Below are 20,531 nucleotides of genomic sequence, written 5' to 3'. Positions count from 1 at the left end.
TCAAAATCCCACTTTTCCTCAATATCTATCTGATAAAAATCGCTCTAAAGTTTTCAAATTGAGGCAGAAATATCTGGAAATGGGATCAACATGACGGACTGATATCATTTTTGTAAAACCAAGAGAAATCCATTTTCATCTCCTCTTTACAATGGAAAATATAAATAAAATATTAAAGCTTTTTTCCCCTTTCCAGTGCTCGTTAGAGTCTTATATTTCCCTTTACTGTTTTACTGAAAGTAAATTCAAGGATGCAACTGTGGGATCTAAGCAACAAAAAAAAAAAAAAACAAACATCCCATGGATCTTCTGCAGTGACTAGAAAAGCATGCAGTTACAGAAACCTGGAATGTCCTGATGAGATGCAAATAGCAATATATAATATGGCATTCTGGGGTGCATTAAGAAGAGAGTGTCCAGCAGGTCAAGGGAGGTGATCCCCCCTCTATTCTGCCCTGGTCAGGCCTCATCTGATATACTGAGTCCAGTTCTGGGGTTCCTGGTATAAAAAAGACAGGGATCTCCTGGAAAGAGTCCAGCGTAGGGCCACAAAGATGATAAAGGACCTGAAGCACATCTCTTATGAGGAAAGGCTGAGAGACCTGGGTCTGTTCAGCCTTGAGAAAAGATGGCTCAAAGGGGACCTGAACCTTGTCCATAAACATCTCAGGTGTGGGAGGCAAAGGGACAAGGCTGGACTCTTCTCAGTGGTGCGTGGTGATAGGACAAGGAGAAATGGCCACAAACTGAAACACAGGAAGTTCTGGACAAATGTGTGTGGGAACTTCTTCACAGTAAGGGATACAGAGAAATGAAAAGGCTGCCCAGGGAGGTGGTAGAGTCTCCTTCTGTGGAGATGTTATAGACCCACATGATGCCTACCTGTACAACCTGGTCTAGGGGGCTGCTTTAGCAGGGGGGTTGGACTTGATGATCTCTAGAGGTGCCTTTCAATCCCTACAATTCTGTGATTCTGTGAATATCTTGGGTTCAAACTGTGTTCGCTCTCAGTGTTCAAAGTCTACTAGTTGTTTCAGGCATAGAAACCAAATTTATGCTGACAGTCGATCATAGTTTGGCTGTCATTAATAAATAGTACCTACATAATTTTCAGCTTAGTTTACCATTAATTACTGCAATTACTGACAGCAGCACAAATTATTTCACCTTCTAATAATGTAAAGTGAAAAGCACCTGATCCTGTAGATGTGCACACCGAGATTTGTTTTAAAGGAGTAATTATTTTTTTGATGAGATGTTCAATTTTTGAATCACGATACTATGTGAAGCTATGCTTTTCTCACCATTTTGAGATCAAGATTCATTATTGAAATTTACAGACTTGACACAGGAAATATTATTATAATTCACAAAACAATGCTATTTGCTGTGTGAAATGTTAGGTGATGTACTTTTAACTGATTACAGCTGGGTCAGTGCTTTTTAAGTTTGATAGCAGTTCTAGACAAATATTCAGTATCTTTTCACCAATTAAGTGAAGACAGAAGGAGTAGTCTGTCAGTTTAGGATCCATTTAACAACCACAAATGTCAAGGAAAGACTCATCAGCTTCTTTTGTTCGTACTCTATCTGATGAAGGGAATTTAGCATTTATCGTCTTATCCCTGTTGCAAAGCTGAACAGAAATGCATTCTTGAAAGCTCTCTGCCAATTAAACTAAAGCTTGAAAATGCAAAATGAAATCGTAGTTCACCTGGTAGCTTCTTATCTACTTGCAATCAATCCATAAATAATCTGTCATCCATTCAGTTGCTCCTTTTTTAAAAATCAAGACATAAATTGACAAGTAATTTTTTTTACTGTATATATAAGGCAATCTACAGAGCTCTGATGTTCAAAGTTTGCAAGTACATAAGTGATACAGAACAAAACAGAAGCTGCTTACTGAACTATAGTAATCAGGTGAAGGTACTGTGAAAATGAATTCAAGAGCCATTGCTCTTTGTGTTGAATTTTCTCCCTGAAACTATCCCTTAGTCCCTCAGATCTGCTTATTACTGACACTGTTGTGCAGAAATCTTAAGAAAAAAGAAAAAAAATAAAAAACTTTATTTGCCAGTGAGATACATCCTTTACTCATAGAGTAAAATCAAACACTTATGTCTCAACAGAAATTATGCTAAATGTTGGCTAAGGGAATTATGCTCTAATATACGTGAGTGGAATAGTAATGTGAACCCATATTTGAAATCTGCATTCAGAAATACTGATCTATCCAGACTGTTCTCAGAACACAGGCTATATTCTAAGAGCTGATGCTTCAGAGCGGAGACTCAAACTATAAAATTTCAATATGATTCTTTCAGGCTGGGTTACATTACAGACTTTTTTATGAATAAGGGTTTTCCTGATAATTTTTTCAGGGATCTTCATTAGATACAGTAAAAAATAAGACCCTGCTACTAATCCTCTGAGGGGATCATCACAGGGTATTAACGTGGTCTTTCCATCAGCTGTTTCAATTAATAACAGTTCCTGAATCTCTCTACAATGCTAGAGGTAGAGTATACTGCTGTTTGTATGGGAATGGCATACACAGCATTGCTGATGAAAAGTGAAACCCCAGAGAAAAGACCGAATGCACTGAACTGTTTATTTATTCCCAGTCCACTTCTTGGCTGCCTCTTAGAAATTTAAGGCAGTTATTAGGATGAAAAGATTCATCCCAGTGAGACCCACAAACACAGAACCCAAAGCCTCTAAGACAGATTTTAGGTGTAAAGAAATCCAGCTCTGTTAAGAGCCGGAGAAAAGTGTTTTATCTGAAGTCAAGACTCAGCATTAAAAGCTTTAGTGCAGTCCAAAGAAATAGGGTGTTGGCCAGCCTCCAAGAACTGAAACCTGCTGTGAGAAGAGCCTTTAATGAAGAACTGGCCATGTATCTGACCAAAGTACTCCTAAGGATGATCCTGACTCAAGCAACAAGAAAGTTGAAAAGACAAAGAAATCTTTGCTGGATGTAACTGAAAATATGCAGGCTGAGATGATGTGTTTCAGTATTTATTAATAATACACTATGTGAAGAAAACTGTTTTAATCTCTTCTAGCTACAAGTAAAATAAACGGATGGAAATAAAAATAGTAAACTACAGTTGAGAAAAAGTGCAGGAACTGTGTCTATTTTTTGCCTGGAAGACACTTATTTTATTTCTACAGGTGCAGGACTGTAATGGCCCTATGCCTATTGTTTGTCTTTATACTGCGGTGAAATGAGAAAATGTAGTTACGATCACCGAGTCTTGGAGCTGGAAGAAACTCCATGGATCATTTATTCTATCTCCTTGGCCCTAGGCAGAGACAAAGATAGTTGTATCATGGCTAACAAATGGCTACGCAGCACACCTGGTTATTTCCTCCTCTAGAGACATGGTGACCTGCCTGGTAATCTATCATATTCCAATCCTAATTTATCCTTAAATCCAATCCACATCTTGCTTATCGTAAATTGTCTATTATGCTTTGTTCTACACCCTCCCTACCAGGCACTCAGGGTAAAATCACTCTTCAAAGATGTGCTACAAAGCAAGAAGAGTATTGTCAGAGGCCCATAACCCCCATTCCAAGTCTTTGGTTTTTCAGATAAATGACTTCAGATCATTCATTCCTTCCTTGTAGGACAGGTTTTCTAAATCTCTGATCATTTTTATTGCTTTCCCCTGGAGTCTTTCCAGCTGGTCCACACCTTTATTGAAGTGGAAAACTCAAAGCCTGAGCTTTGCAGCTCAGTCTTTACCTGTGAAGGATGAAAGGATGCCTCATGTCTTATAAACGATACCTCAATTTATAAATCCCAATATAGAGTTTGAATGTTTCATCACAGCAGGATGTATAAAAGACAAGATGTTACAGCTCAGAGTTCTGGATCCTTTTCTACAGGATTCTTGTCCCAACAGTTTTCTGTTAAGCACCATTTATTGCATTATTTGATTATTTCTACTGAAAACACTTTGCATTTTTCCCTATTGAATTTACTGAACTAGAATTCAGCAAAATGTCTCATTTTTTCTTCTGACAACTTTCAGAATTAACCTCTACAAGCACAGCATCATCTGAGAAAAATATATGGAAAAAAACTGTTGCAAAAGAGCATTACATCCTCTGGTAACCATTGCTCTTCAATTTTTTTCTAGGTATTTAGAAAAAGATTTAATATGTCTTCTGAAATTCCTTTGGGGTTTTGAAAGCAAACTAATGCCTTTATACTCCTCTGGCTTCCCTTGTTGACTTCAAGGAAGATGAGCTTTGTGCTTGCACTTGGCAGTTTTTCCCTTTGCGTTTGCCATACAATATATATAAAAAACAACCCAGGTAGTACTGATTTGATCAGCAAGGTTTGAGTGGTATGGGATCAAAATCATAAGGGCCTGAAAGAGTAAAAATATCTAATATTGTTAAGTGCAGAGTGGCCTGCTTCTTCATTTCAGGCTGAGGTCTCACTCTGCTGCCACTGGTTTTAATCATGACAACATTCTTCTCATAGACAACCTTGCTGTGAAAACTTATGCCACCAAATTGTAGACACATTCTGTATTTTCCCTCAAAAGCACCTGCCATCTCAGCATTCTCTCTGTAACTAAAAAGCCCATCTCTAAATTACAATTGTTTTCACTCCATCACAGAGAAGATGTGCGCGCTATTATAGAATTGAAAAGTACTTTAAAATAACTTCCAGAAATTTTGGCTATAGCGTTTGATAATCATTACAATTTAAAAATAGTTCATATGCAACTTACAGACTAAAGATCCACCCTGGCCTACTATTTACACTGAGTTCATTTTTTGACTACAGTACAGGAAACGTAAGTGGGCCTAAACTTAACTTTACTGAATTATTTACTACAATTTTCTTCTTCCTCATTTCAGTTCCCTTTGTTTCTCTATTCATTTCAGAAGACATCCTATACCCGCTTTGCATAACAAACAAACCAAGCTAAGCCAGAATGCAGATTATGGGGAGAAAGTCAATTAAATCCTTATTTGCAAATATCAATATCCAAAATAAAAATTTCCAGCATGTCCACAGTTCTTTTAGCTTTTGGAATATCTCTTTTGTCCTATCCTAAATATTTTTTTTGTCATAGTACCCTATTTTACATTCTCTACAATGCTTTTCAACTGTTTCTATCAAAGGACATGATCGGATGAACTCCTTTCTAAAGAATCCAAGTGTTCATAGAAACCACTACTGAAATTTCAGAAGCCAGCATCCCAGGTTACCAAATTTGGTTTCATGCTCATGGAATACTTTGAGTATATTAGCAAAGGTTTCTTGTTCCACAGATATAATTGGCTTTTGCAAGCTCTCACTTGTACATTTGTCTCAGAAAATACAGAAATTAGAGGCAGAGCATTAAGCTTTCTCCTTGTCTTTCCCATATAGAGTTAAATTCAGATAAAAATGTACTCTGGAACAGGTCGTTAGGTGGTTTCTTCAGATACCAAATGTTTTGCACTGTGAAAAACGTATCACCTTGCCACTGTCCCAAATGGCAGAAAAGATCTTAAACACATCTCTGAAAGCAAAGAAGAAGTTATATTCTCAGCAATCACATGACTTTAGTGTTCACTTGAAAAGCAGTTGAAAAGTATGTGTGCCAGGGATCATAGGCATTTGGCATAGCAAGACTAAATTTTGCTTCTACAATGTCTGATCACACCACATCTGCAATAAAAGAACCTCTGCAAGATGTTCAGAAGACCTGACCTTTCTACATGACTTATGCAGCAGATGCAATACCAGAGTTTTTGCCATCTCTAGGAATCCCAATATAATTAAAGATACAAAACAAAATAGAAAATCCTTAAAGATGAAGGGGAAGCAGTTTTCCCAAGTATTGAGCAAATAACCTGAACTAACAAACAATAAGTTAAAGCTTAAATACTGAAGGGAAGTTTCTTTTAGACAAATTGAGATCTAATTGCCAAATTTAGTTGTCATCTAAAAAGAAACCTTTTGCTTTCATTATGGCTAACAATCATAAACAAGCTTCAGAATACTAAAAGTAAAATGAGGATGACAAAACTCGCAGACAGGGCCTGGATATAGTACAGGGAATAGACAGATGAATGACTATTTGCAATTAATCTCTTTGGCAGCTGGCTCCTGACTGAGCCAGCTACTTCCTTCAGATGTTCAGAGACATTTTTAATATACTGCCTTCCTTTTTTTTCAACTAGTGGAAACAAAAAAAAATGTATTAAGAATCATGAATATTTTTTTAAATAGGCTGCAGACTTACACTTTATTTGCTGCAACATTTGAACCTTTAACGCTTCACCCAGCTTTGTAACTTCACTGCCATCTAAATCTCTAAAGCCTGCCTCAGAAGACTGTCTACCTGTGCTTAGAATTACCACCAAAAAGAAAAAAAGACAAGAATACAAGAAAAATGAATATCCACAGCTCTCCAAGATATAAAAATTTAACTAAATACAATTTATTCTTTTAAAGGTGCTTTTCATGGCACAGCAGTATTTTGCTGATGCATGTTGTCTTCCAGAGAGTAGATTTCTTGAGAAAGATCTGGACACCTGAAAAACTATAAATAAGAGAGAAATTGTTATGTAGATAGTTAACTGGACAATAAAGGATGAAATCACTGCTCTGTCATTTCACCTGGTTATTTTGCACTTCTGTATTTATACTCAAGAAAGAATGAAGCTGCGCAAGGAAACAGACATAAGGATTCTCAGACTACTCAGTTGCAAGTGACAGACGTCATGTCAGTGACCATATTCCACAAAGGATGCTAAAGCTGCAATGTATCCTCTGTTACATCAAGATGTGATATCAGGCTCAGAGCAATGGCTGTCATAGAACTGTTTATTTATTAAAGTGATGAAAGATCAAGGATAGTCATTCTCTAAAATTCATCTGAGGGATTTAAACTGAAGAACATATAGGTGGTGAAAAAAGAAGCAAGAAAGCTGCCACTCCTTAAACAATTCTCACTCCTCCACTAAGAAAACAGAGAACAGCTACTGGCCTTCTGTCTAGAGAAGGACTTCCTTCCACACCCAGCCCAGTAGTTCAGCAAATGACATCATTCTCCTTCCTCATCTTTTGATTTATTATGTATCTGGAAACAGTGATGAGATAATTAGCATTTTGCTGTACTGTCTACTGGACCTCCTCCCTTGTCATTTTGGCCTGATGAAAACAGTGATGGCAAACATAATGAAAGGGTTCTTCTCTTGCTTCCCTTTTAAATCATACATAGTACTCTAGAGTGGGGATGGAAATGATGAAAATATTCTCTGTTCAATAAATTCATAATATAAAGGGAAAAAAAAACCACAGACAAGCACAGACATTATGGTTACAAGATCTGCTGTAATTGCATTTCACCTCATCAGAAGAAAATGCCTAGATTTGGAAAACAAAATGACCAAGATTAATTGGGAGTTTGTGTAATATTTGTCTTAGACAAAACAAAACAAAACACAAAAGTGCTTAGAGGTGGAGTGACATCCTTGGGATTTCGAAAAATGACAGAGAAGAAAGCAATGGAATCAAGAAAACATCCCAAAGCTCAGATGCCAGTTCTTCATAAAAGCCAGAGAAAAAGAGACAAAAGATACTGCAAGGAACTTTCCTGCAGTGTCCCAGCAATTAGAATGTAGACAGAAAATCCATTTAGTAATTTCCTTTGAAGGACTGCCACAAGTACAGGGACTGCTGGGTCCCTTCCAACTCAGAATATTCCGTGATTCTGTGATAAATCAAACTTTATGTTTAAAATGGTCTGCTCTGCTCTTACTCAGAGGATATTCATACAAGAAAACCTGGAGATGCATCCATTACTGATGCAACACCTGAGAACAAAAATTAAGCACACCTTCTCTCTCTCTGGGTAAAAAGGAGTGAACAAAGAAAAGAAAGCATATTTCCCTCAGCTTTCCTGTGTGAGATTACAGAGGCAAACCTGCCACAGTCATTCTAGGGGAAACCTCATAAATAACGATAACTCCTCTTGATTCTTACGGAAGGCCACAGAAATAATTTTGAGCACAATGAAAGGATTGACAGTATCAGAGAAAATGAGGACATGCTGAACCACTTTCTGTTTAGAGCCAGTCCTGATAAAAGTATTAGGGTGATTGGATAGTAATATGGAATTCCTAATTCAGAAAGATTTGTCAATTGAAATGTCAATAGATTAATTAGATCCAAACATGGCTAAATATAGTTTAATGTAACAAGTTTGATACCATCATCTTCTGCCATTTAATTGCAGTTTTAACAACCAGCTCGACAGAGTTACTTTTTTTTCTCTAGTGAAGACAGAAGGAAACTAGCCAAAGTGCTTTTTTCTTCAAAGACAAGCTCTTTGGCATCCAAACCTACCTGCACATTTTTCTCTGTGCTGCTGTTTTTGCTCTATTGCAGTCACAGTTCATTAAGATGAATCGTATTCTGTTGAAGCTGCCTCATCAGTAAGTATTGCTGAAGCAATTTAGTAATGATCTTAATGCGCAATGCTGGATTTTTATAGCCATCTCAATTGGCTATTAAAATACAGCACTGCACTTTGAAATTGCTACTGCACCACTTCAGAAATTGTTATCATGATGGAGTTCCAGAAAGTACTGCTCATTTCAGTAGAAACTTCATTTGTTATGAATGACTTCTGGAAACTGATACTTAACATCTACTATGAGATGAGGAGTGCATTTTGCATATTAACCCAGAAGTCCTGGAACTTCTTGGAGAGTTTTTAAGAATTGAATGGGTTTAAGGGAAAAACACACAAAAAAATGTATATATAGAAGACCTGCATAGTCTTCCAACTAATTTTGTTTATTCCTTTACCACAAATAGAAAATGACAGTAAAATATAAAAGAGAGGGGTCAAAATTATCATATCAAGACTTCAAACAAGATACACTCTGTAACTCACAGTATAGCCCTGATTTTCAAATGGTGAGACAAGACCACAAGTTGGGTGATGTTTAAATTCTGTTTGATATTCTTGCTGATCAATTGATGACTAAGCTCCAATGATGACTGAATGTAGTCTGACATGACAACTTGATACAGCCATATTCTGCACTTAATTGCAATAAACAACATGCCAGGTTTACTTTCTTTTTCCACTGTAGACAAAAAGAAGCTAGCCAAAGCCTGAAAAACTAGAATGGATGTGCCACTCTTGTATCTATTACCATGTGAGATTACACTAAATAAACATTGTTCTTCAGGAATGGAAGGAGAGACTACACACAGTGAATGTTTTTAAAAAATATTTCACATGTGGTAATTCATACAAATGAGATGGCAGGCCTGTAGTGACCAAAGGAAAATATATTTCTTATTTGCACCCTAAAACAACTCATGATAATAGAAGACATAGGCAGATATCACTTAACATAAAAAAGTGAGATCTTGAGTCAGAAATACAAATATGCAGATATAACCTGCCACGATTTCTTCCATCAGACTTTGGCAGCATTAATATACTGAAATATTTCTGAAAAATATCAAAACCTCTTATAGCACTATTGCAGAACTTTTAATTTAATGAGCTTCAAGGGAACACCACATCCATGTGATAAACTATGCAGATACTCACATATTCTTATATTAGACAATTTTAGCTTACAGGAGAACTATTTCTTTTACTGATGTTAACTTATAAATGATGATTTTGAATCACTATCTTAAAACTGGATAATTATGTTTTAGTGCTTGATGGAGCACTTTCTGTTTATTGGATTAAATGCCATTTCCCTTGAAGCAAAGACATTTCACAAAGAAAATGGTATTTTAGTTTCAATTGTCGTGTCTATTCTATTTATTCCTTTGGTAAGTGATAGAGCATTACAGTAACATGAAATGAAGCACTTAGATTAGGGTCAAGAACCTATGTAGTTTGTTACATCTAGAATTTGGAAGATCCCCCTGCTTTCTCATTCTCATATTTCTACAGCTCTTTTTGAAGTTGTCCCATTTTATTCTGTTTTAGATCTGGATTCATGAAAAAGCTCATAGCTTGGATGGAAAACACTGAAAAACAGAAATGATTTCACAGCTGATGAGGCCATAAGATTAAAATTATTGAAAGACCGTAAGAAAATATTTCTGGTTTGTGAAAAAAAAATATCTGAAAACACTTTGGAATTATTAAAACATTTCTTAGCATGAAAATAAAAAATGTATTGAAAGTTTCAGGCTGTCATAAATTAACAAAACATCTGCCTAACTTGCCATAGAGCTCCTTTCTCCTCAAGATGGGAGACTTACTAGATGGTATTTTCATGTCCAGCAAATTAGAGAAAACAGGCCAGTATAAGAGGAGACAGACAGTTATATTAACAAAAATATACAGCAAAAGCTCCCTGTTTCGTTTTAAAGGCTGTCACTATTGCCTGAGATGAAAAGGTGACTTCTGGCTTTGCCTTAGTGGATAAAAATAATAGAATTTCTCCTTACTTATTGGGAACAGTAAAATTGTAAACATTTTTAAAAAGCTGCACTTCTGCTGCTTTGAATTCAATATATTTTTAAGAAGTGACACTTTTAGTAAAAATTTCAAAAACACACATAATTGTACCCAATTTTTGGACTACTTCAGTTGTCCAAATTCAAACTACAACATGTCAACTCCAATGACACAAATATAAACTCTTGTGAAACTGGTAATGGAGAACATTTCAGTAACAGTTCAAGGTAAATGCAGTGAAATCACTGATTATGAAAATGTCTGAATATTTGCATTTTTTCAAGAAAATTCCATAACTAAACAATAGGTTATAAAATACACTACTTAAAAGATACTGATTCTTTTCCAAGCACAGTAGGAAACCTTCATTGTCACCTGGTCACTTTAGTGTTATCAAGAATCAAACGGTATTTTAAGCAAATCTCCCCCATGCTGTACAGTCACTTCAGGCCAGCACAGCAAAACAATGGTATGAAAACTCTTGAGCAGGTTATGCTGAATGACTTCATCTAATATTTAGATAAATGTATGTAGTTCAAAAAATAAATGCATGTTATGTCCTTTGTATTTATCTGTCTTACTTCTGAGTATTTTACTGAGATGCCCAATTTAGGAGCATGTTTCCTCTTAAAGTATAACAAGATAGAGAAGATACCCATCTGCTGAGAGATACAGAACTGGGCTAACTCAATGTCTAATTTAAAGCCTCAAGAGATTACAACACCTTGAAGAAGTTAAATGAAAAATCACCAAAAAGTCCTAATTCTGACAGCAGGAAAAGAGTAAAGGAATAAGTGCTCACAGATATCCTTTGTTAAGGACACAAAGTTGAGTGGGGCTAACCCTTACAAAAATGTATCATTGGCTGAATTCATCAAGAGTGAGAAAAAAAGCACACAGGTAACAAAATAGAGATACAGCTGTGGTTCTGTTCATAACTTTTCAGTCCAAAATGCAGTGAATAAAATGGCAGCTGTAGCCATTGCTGCAAGACTCTGATGCAGTTAAAACACTGAAAGGATAGTTACTATTGAATTATTGTAGGGATGAGGGAAATTAATCCCATTTCTCTATAATTTTATTCTCAAGCCACTAGAATATCCAGATGGTAGAATCAGCTACCCTTCATATTGTTTCTTTTTTAGTGTTTTTAAGTCTTCCACTTTTCCACTCAAGCTTCCTGGTACTCAGCTATTCTGCTTCATGTGCCCCAAGCTTCAGCTTCATTTCTGCAGCTGCGTTTTCTTTCATACATTACATTTCCTATAGAATTTAGATAAAAAAATTATTACGTGATCCAGTACTGCTGTAGTTACAGGAAGCAGCATTTTCTGCATTTATTATTATTTTTTATTCTTCTTGTATATAGTATCAGAGCTTAAATTATCAGTTAGATACTGGTATGTAAAATATTACATAAATTGTGTGTATAAGTAGTTTCTGACTACTAGCTTAACAATAGTACATTTCCAGGATGCTAGCTGATTCTTCAAAAACAAAATACTTGCAATGATCAGAGCTAGAAATTACCTTCCAGACACCTAATAGAGACATCAGCCAATACTCTCAATTCAAGTGGTGAATGCACAGCTTTGAATATCTACATAGCTGCAGTTCTGTTTGAAACTTCAGCTTTCTGTTGTGCAATTCATTTCTGTCTTTATTTAGCTCTTTTCCAAAGAAGTTAAGTGAATGAGTTACACTGTCTTTAATCAAACAAGATGCTAAGACAGCTATTTGTGAAGCAGCAGATGCAATCTCACTGGGACCTGAAATCAGAAGGGCCTAAATCACAGAATAGAATTACAGAATCATTAAGGTTGGAAGAGACCACTAAGATTGTCTAGTACAGATGTCAACCTGTCCCCAACCATGCTCACTAAACTTCTGTCTGTTTATTGTGCTTGCTTGCTAAGAAAGCCAACATGTACTAAAAATCCCAATTTTTATGGACTTGTAATGCCCTTGCTCTGAATGTCTCAGAGGAAATTAAAAGAATATTTATTTAAAGATCCTTGAAAATTTCCTTCTTTATTATCTACAAGCGCAGAAAGATATGATCAACTGTACATACCCATGTGAGCTAGTGACCCCCATGTTTACATGGCTATAGGGGAGCCAATACTTCCCTTCATGTGGTAAAATCTGTGAGGAATGAATTCAGATTTACTGAAGAGGACAAGCAGGAAAAGAAGTAACTGAAAAGATATGTACTACTTCAGATTCAGTGTGGCACAGCTGCCTTGTATAGAAGCACATTCATTTTCCTTACTCTGTGAATAAGCTTATGAAGGGGAAAGCAGGAGTAGGTATTGAGTAGCTCATTGATTTTAGGACCCAATCTGTCTCTGAGAAGCATGAAACACTGTGCTTATAATTACTTATTCATTCTGCACTTTACAGTAAAGGTGTGAAAGAGCAGTTCTCAGATAAATTATCTGAACTATGAGTAGATAAGCATTCTACAAGTGACTAGTACTGAAACCTACAGCTAAGATTGACATTATGCCTTGAGTTTGCTGACTCTCAGCAGGTAACCTAGTTTTCACGGAAGATATTGAAATTTAAAAAAAAAAAACCTACTACAGACATTACAATTATACCATTTATTACCTGAATTAGAATGAGAAAAAAGAACAATTGTTTCGCAAGCAACAATCTCATCAGCTTCTTTTTCTTATTTACCAAGTTTCCTGTATATTACTTTTCACATATGAAAGTGAAAATCTAAAAAATATTCAACTTAGCAATAAAATTCAATATTTATAGCACCTACTTGTAGTTTTTTGGGGGGGTTTTTTATTCATAAGAATATATCTAGGAAGTTGATGTTTATAGCACTAAGCTGAAAAGTTTCTTTACCTTGTCATAAAAATAAGCTTTTGGCATCCGCTTTATTTTATGGATAAATTACAAAACATCTTGCAAAAATAAAACCAAAAATGTTATTAATAAATGATACCCCTTCCTGTCCATTTCCACAATGCCTCTGTAATTTGGTCATGGTGACTAACTTTTTCTGTTTCATCATGATCTGATGTTTAGGTTCTTTAGCCTTAGGTTACTCAAAATGACTGTCATATCCCACACTTGGTTTAATTCCAATATTTTAAAACTACTGCTACCTGAACTACTATTCTGATTTCACACACACAAAATCTTATCAGATATGCTTTTCTGTTAGAAACATAGTTTAGCTTTGTAATTGACTACTGGAATCTAGACTATCAAAAGTTCAACCTCTGATGAATGCTTAAATTTACTGTAATGTTTGCCAAGAGCAGAGTGACAGCATTAGTGCTCTTACAGAGAACCTGTGTATACAAAGAAGAGACATAGTATAGAGGATATTGGAAATAGTGCACTTTACATGCTGTGGATGTATAATCTCAGCAATTCCACATGTATTGAAAAGGTAAGGAAAACCACTGAAATGGCATATCTACAGATTATGCCATGTAAATGAAAAAGTTACAATAATCTCACGTGTATGACATATCTGACATGCAAATTAATTCATTGCATGCATATGCTATCAATTAGAGGCTTGCTTATGAAACAGTTACTATGGAGCAAATAAGTATAAATGCACGTTCATTCTATCTCCATGTACTCTGAAAATAATCATTTTTTTTGCCCAGAAATTAGATATAAACAGCTCATTATCTAGCAGCTAATAGCTAGAGGGAATTTTCAGGTAGGAAAAACAATACATTTAAATTTGTTAAAAAGTAATTTCTACAACTAAATACTTTTTACAAAAGATAAGGTAATAATAGACATTTTAATATAGTCAAAATTTTACCCTAATGAATATTATTCTGCTTTCTCTTAGATACTAGAATTTGTACTGATGTTATTAAGCAGTCTTCTTGTCTTTTATTCCTGTAGCCATAAGGTTCTATTAAAAATGATAAGGATGATTTAGGCTAGTGCAGGTCTTATCCTAGACTTCTAAGGAAATTTTTTGAAGGAAAAAAAGAAATTATTCTATGTGTCTTTGTAAGTTAGTACTCTTGTTTCCTTGTTCCAAAGGGAACTGCAGGAGAAAGCATCAACATGAAAGCAGAAAGGAGAAGCTGGACACTGACAATGGTTTACAGGCTGATTCAGCCCAGTTCTATGATGAATGGGGTGAGGAGACGCACAGACCCACACTCTGGGAAACGGAAAAGGGAAAAAGGGAAAGGACAGGGAGATGGGCCTAAAACAAAACAGTGGCAAGGATCTGATGAGGAAAACTAATTTACTAAATAAGATATTGGAATGAAAGATAACACACTATAGAACAATATAATTAGAATTGAAGCTAATAAACAAATTATAATGAGGAAGACAGTGTACAAAACCAAAGGCCTTACACTAACACTGAAGGCAACATTGCTAGGGAGCTCACGCTGTTGGGTCGATCCGAAAGGGAAAAGAACTCATGTCTCATGACATGTGAACAGTTTTTATCTTTCCCTCTGAGCGGAAAAACAGAAAAATGCAAAACAATGCAAAGTCCTCTGGGGTACGTAGTTCTTCTCTTATGAGACAGATACATGCCCTAAATGATGTTAGGATGTGGAATACTGATAACAAAAAATCATAAAACCATGACAGATATACATGAAACAATCTTAAAAAAAGAATTCAGAAGCTCAGTATGTTGTGGCATCTTAAATGAACTTCAAAGATCTCAGTAGATTTAGAGGAAATGTATCTTCGGTCATTGAAAAGCATATAATTTCTGTATCTTGCAATTATTCTGAAGGTAAGAAGCCATCTCCACAAGATACATTACATCGAACAAATTACAATGTCTTGGATTCCTTTACATGTAATGAGAACACAAGCAACCATGAATCCAAGTTCTGCCACCCTTAATTCACAGTATTTCTGTAATTGACAGGTCAAGCAGTTAACCAACCAACAAAGTCAGGTCCTGTATCATCTACGAGAGAAGTTAAACATCAAGCTTAAAATGGATGTATTTTCATATTTACCTTTAGGTCCTTTGAACAACTTGATCTCTACCACAGTCTCCAGAATAGGTCTCCTTCGACGAACATACAATCGGACTATGGAGCCAGCCTCTTTTAGTGCCTCCACGGCTTTGCTGTGTGAGACTTCTGACACGTCCACCTCATTCACTCGCAAGATGCAATCGTTGACCCTTCAAGAAAAAGAAGGAGTCATGTTATTTTAGACTGAGTAGTGTTTTGTCAGTAAACCTGTAAAACAATAACCACTCAATTGGGAAGTCTGCCAGATTCAACAATGCAATATGCTGTATCAGCAGTGAGATGGAACAGAATGCTAGTCCTCCAAAATATATACTGGAGTCGAACTTATTTATGCCTACTCACACCTGCCATCCCCCATCATAAACTGGGGCTGGAGCAATTAGTGACGGAAATAATAAACAACTTGTTTTTACAGACATAGAAGAGTTTGTACTAAACAATATAATCTAGTTAGCACATTCATGATGTATGCTATGACTACTACCACTGCTTTTAAGGAAATTAGTTGACTTAATTTAATACAGAGAGATCAGTATTTCTTAAAATACCTTCTTAAATCTGTCTTACTTCTTCAACACAGCCAACAAATTCGAATTCATCAAAGTATAAAGTTCACCTCTAAGTGTAGGCTCCAAGACATGCTGTTTGGTAAAACATATACTTTTCAAAGATACTAAAAAATAAACCCACAAAAAAAAAAAAAACCCTCATAATCTTATTTTGGTTATTTACTATATTTTTATGGGGATTAACTAATTTACTCACTCTCAAAGTGACCTAATTAGATAGAGTAGTATTTTCCCTATTTTGCAGATTTGCCCTTGATAGCACTAAAGCCATATCCATAGTACCAGGCTAACAACTCAACTACTGGGTCATCCTTTCTTTGCAAATGAATCTAAATAAGAAAAGCAAACTGCAGGCAACTAGAAGAACTGACACTATGCTGATTTTATGTGATGAATGTTTATAATGAGATGTCTGTATGTATGTTGGGTACTGAAGAAAAAAAACAATGAATGTGGTCTTCTGTATGTCTGAAAGGAGAATCAGCATAGAAAATATGGAATGAGAAAAATATTCCAATTTTTACTATGTTACTGTATATAAATAATATAATGCAATCCTTTACAGCAAAAGAACAATTGCACTGGATATTGCTCAGGAGTCGTAGCACACCAAAGGAGAACAAGGTTGTCAGAAGAGGTTATTTGAACTCCGAGGACTTAGGAAGAATTTTTGTTACATTATTGTGATGCTACTTTAAATAAAATAAAACCAAAAACTTTAACATTATTCGAAATCAAAGATTTTCTGTGTTATCAGTATTTTGGAAAAACAATTACTAGAAGAAGTATTGATAATAGCCTTCAAGTGACAATTGGTCTGTCTTAGGAAGGACACAAAATTGAAACTCCCATTCTGATAAAAAGCACTGTATGGCAAATTTTTCAGCTTTTCCAATAACTGGACTTCCTGGTTTCCATCAGTGCCAGAAGCACTCCTTTTTGAAATGCATAATTGTCTGGTTTGGCTGTCAAATTAATAAGTGTTCTAATATAAATTACTATACTCTATTAAATAAATCATGAATGCATCCTGCCACTACTTCCTATTCAGATCGTAATTATGTCTAAGTTGCGGTATCCTTCTGTTAGTATTTCCATATATCTGATTCTTGTCAAATTTATGACTCTCATTGTCATACCTGAAATACAGTTCATGAACAAATAACAATATCTTAGTGATTGACTGGTTATGAAAAGGTGGAAAAAGATTATAAAACCACTAAAAAGAATGGCTACATTTCTTATGTTTTTATATATGCTGTACTCTGCATTGATAAATATTGATACTATTACATAGTCCTATACAAATAAAATCACTCACAAATGTTCTACTTAGCCTTCTGTCAAGGAAAAAAAGTAAATATTCTGGAGGAAGTTAATGAAGGGCATGGAATCATACTGAACTTGCCAAAAACAGTAAGCCACACACACCTGTTTACTGAAAAAGCCTTCAGAAAATGACATTTACACTCCAAGAGGAATCTCAGTTCAGTACCTGAAATTTGGCCATTTCATTATCTACTTGAAATTAGTAAAACCATCTTTAATAAAACATACACCAATTAAAACTATGAGTGAGATAATAGAAAGCTGCTCTAATAATGGAAGTACTTTAGTATTTTGTTTCTATACAAAATTTATCAGACCAGAAGCAACACTGACAACAATCCCCATTCAATCTGATATGACAAACACATCATCTAGGATATATATTCTTCAAAACCCCTTGGTTTTTATTTCCCTCACAAGTATAGATGATTTTTTTAGTTTATGTAACCAATAAATAAATGAATACAACATTGAAGAACATGTACATACATGCATATGCACACATATATATACCAACTGAATTTCTATGGTGGGAACAGCAATGCTGCAATAGGACTACAGAATTCACTGACCACAGGAGACTGCAAGTACTCAGAATATTCAGTCCACTAAAACAGTGAGTCAGAAATAAGGGATATAAGCTGGTGAATGGGCTTCAACCTTCTTTTTGTCATTATCAACAAAGAAACTCCTGAGGATTTGTTTTAAATTTAGTACACTACACTTGAAATAAATTTTAACAATACAGTTTCTACCACAATCAGGATATGCTCTCTAAGTGACCTAAACATGCTGCAGCAACATAAAATCAAATTATTAATAGCAAAATATATTGGTAAATACAGCTTAAGGAAACTTTCATCTTAAGGAAAATTTCAGGTGTTCAAGAGTAAACTCTTACTGCTTAGGACCAATATTATTTCACCCTTGTGAACAGCACTCTAGTGCATTTTCCAAATTTAATAGAGATCTTCACGTGTCAAGTATATGGCAAAAGAATATTTCAGTTGATGCATTTCTCTCAAAATCTTCCCAGGGTAGTTATATGGCCTATGTACAAGTCCATTTCAGGCACAGTTTCAGACCTTTGCCAAGGAGAAGACCTTCCTATAATGCAAAGTAGTGATGCTCAAGTCTGGCAAAACAAAAGAGATCCCTTCAGCTCCACCAATATCTATACTACTCCAACAAAAATAAATAAATAAAACCCTCCACGTTGGAGGAAATGGTTCCAACGAGTTTTGTTTCCATAACAAAATAATTTTTAATATGAAAGCATTTATTTAATAGCATCAGTACTACTACATTATTGCCATTCTGCATGTAAAACTTGACACTATACACTTGAGTATAGTGTGTTCATAGAGTCACTTTTTAAGATACATATAGTAAAAAATTATAGAGCTTTCAAATGAGCAAGAAAGCAGAAAAAGAAGTTTTATTCTAAGCTATATGAATTAATTTTGTAGCAATTAACAAAGAAGAAATTAATTCTCCAGTTCTAGATGAAAAGAACTTTTAAAAGGAATATTAAAATGTAGAACTTGACTTACTAAGACTTAATATAATCTCAACATCTGTTTATACTATGAGTTCATAACGTTCTTGAATAAATTTTCCCATCTTTCTTTGAAAAGTAGCATGTAATTGAAAGTATTTTGGAAACTGCTTGTACCAGGTTGGAAAGAAAAAGAAAGAAAGAAAGAAGGAAAAAAGGAAAGAAGGAAAGTAAGAAAGAAAAAAAGAAGGAAGAAAAGAAAGACAATTATTTTCTGACATATTTTAAAAGAACTTAAGTACAGAAACAATGTTCATGCTATTGTTGCCTTGAAAATAGAGGGACTTCATATCTCAGTTCAGCACAGCATATAAGCCTCTAATTAAATTCTGCAGTAATCCAATTTCTATTTTAGCCAAAATACTCATGTACTGAAATTTATTCAAGTCAGTTGTATTGCCCATGCAGGTTACTGCTAAGTGAAAATTGAGTGAGGCAACACTTCCCACGGCATGCTGGCTTACCTAAATACTGTAACAAAATGGATATATTCTAATAGAATTTGTGGAAAAATTCAGATATGAAGAACCCTGGCTCATAAAGTACAGAATACAATCCATGCTATAATCGTGCCAGTATAGTTACAACTGATGCAAGACATATGAGAGAGATTTTGTCTTTTAGGAGGAGGGTCAGGGACACAGATTTACTAGAAGATGTTGCTATCTTCAAATCAAATTAGTGTTTGGATTAATTAAGGAAAAAAAAGTACTGAACTCCTACTTTATTTCTTTGCTTCTCCTTTGTCCGCCCTTCTCAGCCCTATAAAAAGGGATTTTTTTATTTTTTTTTTAAGTTTCAGAAGTCACAAGAATGCAACACTTGAAACAGGAACACAAGATTATAGGTGGAAAGTTGAGAGGACTGACTATTCTTCTTTCTTAATGATATCAGTGAATCATAATATAAATACATTACCAGACCCCAGGAGAATCAGTCTAGTCCATTAGTTAGCGAAGATTTCTACCTCCACTTTTTTTTTCTTAAATCTCACAAACAACCTTCCCACCCCATGGTAAATAAAATGTACAGTATACAAGGATAGAAAATGTGATTATTGGTACTGCCTCATACAATTTTTTTGCATCATTATTATTATTATATTTAATTTTCAACAAGGAATGAAGAATAAAAGTTCTCAAATCTAATAATGTAGTCTTCAAATTTGCCTTTCCAATAACAGAACACAGAGCTAGAACTAAATGCCAGTGAAACATGTTCCATGGGGCATACTGCTTCTTTAGGTATAATGATCCTTAGACACATGATCCAATTTCTGTAGCAAAATCATATGTACCCTCAGGCCTCCTTCTGACGTTGCAAACTACTATAAAGTTACTGTTATGTCCAATTTAAAAATAAAGGGATAAAACAGCAGTAGAAGAAAATCTCAGATCTCATTTGCAAATTATGTTATTTCCACAAACTGGAGTCATAGAATCATAGAACAGTGTGGGTTGGAAGGGACCTTAAAAACCATTCAGTCTCAGTTCCCTGCCAAGGGTAAGGATACCTCCCCCACTACCTCAGGCTGACCAGAGCCACATCCAACCTGGCCTTGAGCACCTTCAGGGATGGAGCATCCACAGCTTCTCTGAGCAGC

General features: G+C 35.2%; 1 protein-coding gene across 6 annotated transcripts in view; it reads right to left on the bottom strand.

Annotated features, from left to right (window-relative positions):
* DLG2 (discs large MAGUK scaffold protein 2) overlaps positions 1–20,531 on the bottom strand; it is a 1,006,374-nt gene that overhangs the window by 296,529 nt on the left and 689,314 nt on the right. For all 6 annotated transcript variants that reach the window (XM_065729952.1, XM_065729947.1, XM_065729948.1 and 3 more), the window contains one exon: positions 15,452–15,621. In XM_065729952.1, coding sequence (XP_065586024.1) covers positions 15,452–15,621 — 170 coding nt within the window. The remainder of the gene's footprint in view (positions 1–15,451; positions 15,622–20,531) is intronic.

The sequence above is a fragment of the Cyrtonyx montezumae genome, unplaced genomic scaffold, assembly GCF_038088225.1.
Source record: "Cyrtonyx montezumae isolate F1298 unplaced genomic scaffold, pur_monq_1.0 scaffold_12, whole genome shotgun sequence".
Lineage (NCBI taxonomy): Eukaryota > Metazoa > Chordata > Aves > Galliformes > Odontophoridae > Cyrtonyx > Cyrtonyx montezumae.
This window is presented reverse-complemented; position numbering and strand designations above follow the sequence as displayed.